This window comes from Tiliqua scincoides, chromosome 2, assembly GCF_035046505.1.
Source record: "Tiliqua scincoides isolate rTilSci1 chromosome 2, rTilSci1.hap2, whole genome shotgun sequence".
NCBI lineage: Eukaryota > Metazoa > Chordata > Lepidosauria > Squamata > Scincidae > Tiliqua > Tiliqua scincoides.
The window spans coordinates 113,795,169-113,804,095 of record NC_089822.1 but is presented as its reverse complement, the minus strand read 5'-3'; the positions used below and the strand labels follow the sequence as shown (position 1 = coordinate 113,804,095).

The 8,927-nt window shown below is 47.1% G+C and overlaps 1 protein-coding gene across 1 annotated transcript; it reads right to left on the bottom strand.

Annotated features, from left to right (window-relative positions):
• Positions 1 to 474: 474 nt before the first annotated feature.
• Positions 475 to 8,573, bottom strand: EIF3G (eukaryotic translation initiation factor 3 subunit G). Its single transcript, XM_066614899.1, has 11 exons — positions 8,438 to 8,573; positions 6,638 to 6,687; positions 5,126 to 5,248; positions 4,947 to 5,035; positions 4,459 to 4,518; positions 3,601 to 3,705; positions 3,181 to 3,370; positions 2,936 to 3,043; positions 2,679 to 2,815; positions 2,423 to 2,529; positions 475 to 581 (listed from the first exon to the last, which is right to left on the bottom strand). The coding sequence occupies exons 1-11, from the start codon at positions 8,455 to 8,457 to the stop codon at positions 566 to 568; spliced, it is 1,005 nt and encodes a 334-aa protein (XP_066470996.1). The 5' UTR covers positions 8,458 to 8,573; the 3' UTR covers positions 475 to 565.
• Positions 8,574 to 8,927: the final 354 nt, after the last annotated feature.

The following is an 8,927-nucleotide window of genomic DNA, read 5'->3' as shown; positions in this document are numbered from 1 at the left end:
ACTCTCAGGAAAGTGTGGTCAGGATTGCAGCCTGATATAGATAGCTGAATCCTAAATGTTGCAGGCTGGGATTAAAAATGATTATCTTACACATCGTAGGAACTGGCTGCCTGAGGAGGGCCCCTCTTTTTTTCTGCACAGCAGAGAAAGACGACAAAGGACCCAGGGGGTTAATAAAAAATAAAATTGATTGCAAGATCCAAATGAACAACTCGTGTAGGATACGTTCTCATCACTTCCCTTCAGAGTAGGCCCAGCCCAATGGTTCAACATTACTTCAAAGGCCTGGATCCTCTGCTCCAATTGGAGACACAGCAAAAGCATATACAGTACTTTGCAATGGAAGGCTCTCGGTCCTGAGGTAGATAAAATAAATCAGCCAGTAACGGAAGGAAAGCATCTTTCAAAATAAGCCTGGGTAATCTGGTCAGTGACAGGAACGCCCTGATAACATTAGACAGATCACATAAGATATTCTGATGATGTGATGAGCCTTTATTAGTGACCATAATTTCCAATTAAAACATCCAAATGATTTCCAAAGATGAATGCAGAGCAGCGTGTTTCAATTAGTAGAAGGTCTGTGGAGGAAAGAGAGAAGCTGTCAGCATGCTAACAGGGAAGGGGATGTAGTAACCTGCATAGCTGAAGACTCTTTATCCAATGCAGAATGTAGAAGATCCATTTTCAAGTGCAAGGAGCAAAGTAGGTTTTTTTTTAGGTCTTATGGTAAAAAAAAGTAGCCTTAAGTAGGCAGAAGCAACTTCTACCACAAACTATCCTCTCTTCCCATTCCCTAAATGTTTCTTTCTCTTTATGTTCTAACATGGCGACTACTAGGCAAATAGTGTATTAGGTATTATTTAAGAACCAAAGTACAACCATGATGGATCAAACTACCTATTTTGCAGGCACAGGTAGCCCTCAACATGACAGGGTTTTGTTTCTGAAGGAACCTCTCAAAATTGACAATCAGTATTATTATATTTAAAGCTCTGAAAGGACTGCTATGAATGCTTCCCACCCAGACACCCTGCACTCAGCCTGAGATGGAAGGCCCTCTCCTGCCACTGAGTTTTCATGCTTGGGGCTCTTATGTGGTGCTATCTCTCCCCTCCTTCCCTGTCTGGTGACTGTGGTGAGGTCAATGCAAAGGTGTATCTCTCCTCAGCATGGGTTGCCCCAACCAGTCCCTGATCTCCCCAGTCTTTCCTCCATTTGCACCGTATCTCTTGCACTGTGGGGCAGCTTCTGCTTGGCCCCAAACAAGAGTGCCTTCAAGGCACACTCCTGGTGTGTTTTCATTTCCCAAAGGATCACTCCTGCCCTCTCTCACTGGCAATGCTGGAGATATCTCCCATCTCTGATTAACTGTGCTGTTTCTCTACATTATATCCAGTGTACATTTTTGAATTTTTGATATTTTTGGCCTTCTGGTTTCAAAAACAAAACAAGCGGTTGTAAACTTAGGGCTGCCTATATATTGTTCTGTTTTGTTGTCTGCACATGAGTGTGCCAGAGATGAGCACAGAACAAAATACAGGTCATAAGACAAAGATTAACAAGTGGGCTGCGCACTCCAAGGCTGAAGATAAATGTATGAGACCCCCTAGAAACTAAGCTGATGTCAACAGCAATTGCTACCTAACAGGATATACCATGATTAACTGCGGGACAACTGGAATGTGGAAATAAAGCATGGCCAAGGACTGAAAGTTGAAGGGTAACAGACAAACATAAGGAAAAAGAGGATAAAAGTCAAGTCATCCAAGACTTGAGTGGAGATTCTACAACATTGTTGTAGCTTCCAAATGCCTGAACAGCTTTGTCTCCAATTGCAATGACTAGCCATCAGCAGCAAGTGGATAATCCTTGGTAATTACAAGAGAGTTGGATGTGCATAACAATAAACATGGCACTATGGCATATTCCCTAGGCTCTATCCCAGTTCCATTCTTTTTTTGGTAACACTAATCAGAGCTGGCTCCAGAGAGTAGCTGGCACCAAAACCCATTCCCACTTTGCATGGAGCACCCAATGAGGTTAGAGACAGTGTGAGAATCACTCAATGGTTGCATGCCCCACTCCTGCCACATCATGGGAGCCTACTGAGGTGCCTTATCTAAGGGGCCAATCTTTCTTACCACATCATCAACAAAAAACTATTTCAAATTCAGATAAAGCTGAATAAAACAAAACATCTGAGGCAATAAGCCAGTGAAGTGCAGCACTTTAGACTGCAGGCACACACACACTGAAAATGTTGTCAGTCACTGACAAAACTCAGTTACAGGTTTGCTAAGGGATAAGACCATTCTTATGGTCATGCAGAGCCTCTGCATATACTGCAAGGGAGAAGTTTCTTTTAGAAACATCTCATGCCTGCACATAGGTCTCCAGTGCCCTAAGTAATCCTACTTACTTGGCCCATTCCACATTTAGGATCAGATGATCATAGCCAAAACCAGACACCCCTGCAATGGCCCTTGCAGCATCCTCTCGGCGGTGGAAGCTGATGAAGGCAAAACCCTAAAGGGAAGTAACAAGCAGGGTGAAACATTAGCACAGGAAGGGAGAAAATGTTGCTTGAAGTCCTGGACCAGTGTCTTCCGGGACTTACTCCAGCATCCACTGGCCCAATACAGTCCACCCACCTGATGATCAGTCTCTTTCCTCACCTTAGATTGACCGGTGGTTTTGTCCTTGGCCAAGTAGATACGGGATATGGATCCAAAAGGACGGAAGAGCTCCTGCAGGTCAGTCTCTCGAGTATCCTCAGAAAGATTGGTGACACGGATGGTGGCATTGTCATCAGCTAAGGACAGGAAAAAAAGGAAAAAAAGGATCAAGGTGGCAGAAACTGAGGGACTGGAAGGCACTGGCCAGCTGTGATCACTTTTAAAGTGGCCAAGACTTGCACCCAAGGAGAATGCACCTCTGCGGTTGGGCTGCATGGATTCCCCTCTACGGCTAGCTCCATCTCTCAGGCTAGGTGGAACATACTTCCCAGTCTTGCTCTGCTGGGCCTGCACAGGCTCTGGTTCTGTGAAAACAAGAGGCACAGTTTTAGCAAGAGTCGGAATCCAACCCTCCTTCCCATATCCAGGATGGTGTGAGGAAGCCAACCAACAAAGGGTGAGGAAGGCACTTTTTCATGTCTTCTGCCTTTTCAGTCCTCACCTCCTGGCAGTTTGGTAGTCTCGCCTGTGGAAAGCCCCAGTTGCTCAGCCAGCTCTTTCTGCATGGGCCCCAGGGTGTCCTTGTAGGGGCAGCGTGTGGTCCAGTGGTCACCTTTGCAGATACGGCATGACACAATTTTCTGCCCTTTCAACTTGTTCATGGGGTCCTCCTCCTCTTGGCAGTTCAAGTCCTGGCAAAGGGGATGATGAAACAAGTGACAATACCGAAAGTCTGGTTGTCCTGTTCTTTTCAAGAATCCACACAACCCTCAGGCTCCAGGCAAAACTGCTATTAGCCAGGTCCAGAGGGAGCATGTCTGCAATTTGAGGGGGCATGGCCAGCAAAACTTGCCCTCTGTACCATAATGTAAAAATGAAACCTATTAGTCTTCTCATCAGCCTTGAGACCTCTGTCACTCACCTCTTTGCTGGTGATGAACGTCATGAAGACATCATCGCTCACAGTGGTGGTGGCCACATTTGGGCCTGGAGCATCAAATTCTGAGTTGCCAAACTTCTTCCAGTTCTAAAGAAAAAATAATAATTGGGGCCACTGACATCATCCAGAAAAGTGGGGAGGGAAATGCAGTGGGGAAATGCATGAATAGTTGAATTCTATGGTACGAAGTATCATAGGCGTATGTCAGAGCAGCAGGTAGGATGCAATGAGGCAAACACTACATATTTCAAGTAGTGGTCTCTAAATTTCCATTCACTTGGTTCATTTAGCTTTCTTCTTTCAGCACCCAGACCTCACTAATTCCCAAGAGAACAATTAATTGTTTTTAAAAGCATGAAGAACACGTTCGTTATTTTCAAATGAATTGTTTCCATTTGAAAACAACGCTAGGCCCACATGGTGCAGATCAGAAAATGATTTGGTGAAAGTGAAAATAAAAGGAAAAGACACTTTAGCACTATGTATTGATCATAGTGGGGGAAAGTAACTGTCCCTCTTCACCCCAGCATGGCATTATTTTCCAGCAGCTGTTCCTGGTGTTTCTTCTGCATCCATTTTTAGCTTGTGAGCCCTTTGGGGACAGGGAACCATTTAACTAAGGATTTATTTTGTTCTGTAAACCACTTCATTAATACTTTCATTGAAAAGTGGCATATAAGTATTCTTAATAATAATTATAGTTCCGGCTTTCTAACAATGCTTGCTACATACCATTGGTTTAGACTTGAAGATGGGAGTTCACCACCACCAAACAGAATCTTTGCCCGTCTAATGGTCCAGGAAATTAGATGCAAGAGAACAGTCTTTCAGAATACTCACTTTTCGCCTTGCTACAGCCTTGGAGGCCTTCCGGGTCTCAATCCGAAAGGTGCGGATGATCTGCCAAAAGACAGCAACATGTCACCCTATGTTCAGGGCAGGAATGAGAACTTAATGATACATCCCAGGAGCATGTTTAAAACTCTGCTACAACACCCATAGTCCTGCTGTGCTCAAGACTCCTCCCAACTCCATCAAAACCCTACCTCCTAGAGCTATAGAGTGTGAACGCCAGGGAAAAAACTTAACAGAGCCAAGTTCTTCACATTAGAGTTCTAACCTGGCACAAGCTAAATACAGCCTTCATAAAGAGTACTCTGTTTTGTGGTATGGAAGCATTCTTGCGTTCATGTCCATGCCAAGCCGAGCACAATGACAGGCAACTGTAAGCGAGGATGGGTTGCAACTTATCAACACAATGTGAGACCCACCAAGAAGCTATAATGGTTGAGGGAGATAAGACAGTCAGAACCCAGGTTTCCACTCACCTTCACCTTGCGGCCATCCTCTTCCTCTCTGTACTCAGTCACTGTTTTGATATTTCCATTAACAAGTTCTTTGGGGGATGGGAGGGGTTCTGTGAAAGAAGCAGAACCAACTATGGATATCTTTGTGTCTGAAACATCCAGTGCTCAGTTTCTTCCTTAGCTACAAACCCAGCTCTTACCTCCTTTCACAAGCTCAGGCACAGGCACGGGCACGGGCACAGGCTCAGGCTCAACAGTCACGCCTCCACTCAGCACCCCACTCAGAGGAATGTCTTTGAGCAGTTCACTGGTGATGCATTTATCTGTGTTAGGGAAAAAGAGGGAAGTCAGTTGCCGTGCTCCCAGATAGGAGATTAAGGGCACAATCCTATCCTGTGCTGGAACAGGCAAGCCAGGAGGGTTGCACTGTATGCAGCGCAGGATAGTGGCCATAAGTAGCTCAGCCAGAGGCAAGGGGAAGCTTTTCCCCTTACCCCTGGGTAAGGGCTGCTGGCCCCTATGGGTCTCCTCAGACTTGCGCCACCTCTTGAGGTGGCACAAGCCCGAGGAGAGCAGAGCCGCTCCAAGCCACTCCGCTCTCTCTGGGAACAGGGGTTGGGATCCGGCATAACTGCTGGATCCCAGCCCCACCTCCTGCTGCTCACCCGCCCCCCACCCAGGAACGTGTCCCTCCTGCCTACCCTTCTCCTTACATTGGCCCAGCCGGGCCAACGCAAGACTCGAGGAGGAAACCAGTGCAGAGGTTTCCTTCAGCCTCCACAGGCCAGCGCTTCTCAGTGCGCTGGCCCAGTTTCCTCTTGAGGAGGTGCAAACGTGCCTTATAGCATTTTTGTGATCCTCCTGGGCTGGCACAAGGGATTTGTGTTGGCCCAAGGCCACTTTTGGATTGTGCCCTATAGCTTATACAAGACTCAACTTTCCTGACAACCTTGGGAAATATGTATCTAATATTGGGAAATCGGTAGAAAAGTGGGATATAAAATATTTCATTACAAAGAACTAAAGCTGAGTGGCTGTGGACAAAATGGCCAGAACTGGGTTTTGAGCTTTAGACTTCTAAGTTCAAATCCAGCTCTATCATTGGAACTAGACTGCCTCTTAAAATTTAAGAGGCAATGTCACTGCTCAACTACTGACAAAGTAATAACTTTATTTCAGCCAGGTGTTCCCACTTATGTCCAAATCTTTAGTATTTCTACTTCTCCCCACCTTTTCCAACCCTTTGTCAACAGGAAGGGATGAAGGCTGTGCCCAGTTTGAGACACACTGCATCTGCTTGTACTTTATACTAGTACTACAAAGCGTGTCTGAAAGGATTTGGATAGGACAGTTAAGTGAGAAGTCTTTAAGGCATGGTACCAAAAGATGAGGCTAGCTGAGGAAGCAGAATGCATTCCAAAATGCACAACTGCAAATGTCTGAACTCCTGTAATAGAAAACAAAAGGGGGGAGGCCAACAGGGAACTAAAAGCTGAAATAAAGGTTGGAAAAAAAATGTTCTGGAATCCACACTCCTGGAGGCAGAAACAAAGCTCTCCCTAAGACAAATTTCATGCCTATGGACTTTCCTTGGCATCTTGAAAGGTGATCTTTAGAGAGTTTTTGTTAAGACTAAGCCCACTCCAAATGAGATGGGAGTCAGTCCTGGGGAATGACATTAATCCAGACTTAGAATGTGCATGATTTCTCACCATCATCACCTCCTTCTTCTTCCACTTGATCTGCCCAACTGGGCTTAGAGCTGAAACAGAGACAAGGACAACAGATAAATGTGTGCTCTTCACTGCCTCAAACATTCTGTGTCCTGCCATGTTCCTAGCAGCTGATAATTCCATTTCCATTCCCAATGCCAGCACACTCCTATACAATTCATCTGTAGTACAGTTGACCCTTACACTTCACCTTCTCCCTTCCAACTCAGTTAACCCCATTAAAGTGCACATGCTCCTTTAGATTGCCTAATAACCAATATTTTCTATCTTCTTTCTCACTCCCCCCTCAAACATTTTAATAGCTGTATCCAGTTGCACTATTCCAGGTAATCCAACATGCAAGTACCTCTTGCAAATGTAGGAGCATATGCATTTTAGCTCCTGTTTTGTTTGTGCTACAATGGGAAGCTTATTCACTTGTTCACTAGACATCACATCCAAAGGACCAAAGCTCTGGTCCACTGCCACAATCTTTCCGGTCAAGGCCCAGGAATCCTGCACCCAAGAATCAACCCTTTTTGGTGTCTCTTTCATATCTACCACACTCACTTCTTCCCAAAGTTACTGTATCCACCATGTTCTTCAACTTCCTTCCCTTTTTCCTGCCTTCTATTTCTTAAGACATCTTCCTAGATCCCCCAACCAAGAAGCTCCTCACTCTTTTCACCCTTTAAGAGAGGATTGTCATTTTTCCTTCTCAACTCTGCTGCACAAGAGAAAGGTTTCATTGACACATCTCCTGGTTTTCCTACCCCTCCCACATGATCTAATCTGCCTCCTACACAACCCTTAACAAAGGTACTTCTTGTGAGCCTTCTTTCTGTCAACTTTGCTCATCCATCCAAAACCCCTCCCACTCTGGAGGAAATCTTATGACCTCCAGTTCACCCCCCCCCCCACCATCACTACCACCTTCTCTTCCCTTTCTGGCCCTTCACCCTCCATTCCAGCAACTTCCTTTCCTCCATAGGAAAAAGAAGAATTATAATTGCACCGTGCTAAAATGAGATTTTTATGAGAGATGACCAAGCACTGTCATCACAAGGAAGGTGTTGGCAAGCTGAGGCTGAAGCTTGTGTCAGAGCTTAGTGTGTGTGTGTGCACGCATCTGAAATAGCCTGAATGCCATTATTAGAACAAACGAAATAAAATACTTCTTTACTCAGCATGTGATTAATCTGTGGAACTCCTTGCCACAGGATGTGGTGACGGCATCTGGCCTAGATGCCAACAAGCCGTGTGGGGTGAGTGCAGCCTCCTGGTTTGAGAGGCGGACTGCCTCTGACAGGCAGGCGCAAGTGAGTGGCACCAGGATGCAGGCTTCTTGACGTCTTGTGTGCCCCCTGGCACCTGGCGGGCCACGTGAGACCCAGGAAGCCGGACCAGATGGGCCTTTGGCCTGCCCCAGAGGGCTCTTCTTCTGCTCCTACTCCACCCTGGAGAGCACCACACGCTTCAGCCCCCTCTGACGCCTGTGCCGGGCTTCCCCACCTCAGACGGGGGGGGGGGCTGATCGCATGACCGAAGGGGCCTCCAGACCACAGAGCTCCCCGCGGGGGGGAGGGGGCAGGCCGCAGCCCTCCTCCCCGACACGCCAGGCCCGTGGAGGGATTCCCTCGACCGGAGGAGCCGCGTGAGGCAGCCCCAGCAGCCGGGCCCAGCGCCGCTCCCGCCCTCCACTTCCAGGCCAGAACGTTCTCTCCGCCGATTCCCTTCCCGGCCGCTCCTCCCGCCGCCCCCCCCCCAACCTAGCGCCTCGGCCTAGGTCGCATTACGCACTCATAATCGCCGGTCGGCATCGCTGCCCGTGGACACCAACTGCGCCAGCAGGAAAACGCAGGCCGCAGAGTCCCACGCCTGCTCAGCGACGCAAACCAGAAGGCCTCAACCGGCGCCCGGCATCCTGGGAGATGTAGTTTTGTTTACCAAGGCGGAAGCTACGGGGTGGCCGAGGGTACTTGCGCCTCGCTGCCTGCTGGGAAATGTAGTTTTCGATAGACTTAGCCAACTTTCTTAAATTGTGGGTCGGGACCCATGAGTCGATTTCAGGTGGGCCCCCATTCATATCAATATTTTATTTTTAATCCATGAGGCTTGATGCTACCATGGCAAGTGACTGCATTTGGGGAAACATTACCGACCTGTGGTTTTAATAAGCTGCAATGTATATTCTTTTAACAATGATAGTAAATGGGACTTTTGGACTGACAATCAGTTTGGGACTTTTGGACTGATGGTCACTTTTGGACTGACGATCAGCCTGAAGAAA

Excerpts from the sequence above, each read along its gene's own strand:
- EIF3G (XM_066614899.1), bottom strand. The coding sequence starts at position 8,457 with ATGCCGACCGGCGATTATGA. Across the intron at positions 6,688-8,437 it reads ATGCCGACCGGCGATTATGA|CTCTAAGCCCAGTTGGGCAG; the intron begins GTGCGTAATGCG and ends TCTCTGTTTCAG. Across the intron at positions 4,519-4,946 it reads AGGATGGCCGCAAGGTGAAG|ATCATCCGCACCTTTCGGAT; the intron begins GTGAGTGGAAAC and ends GTCTTTTGGCAG.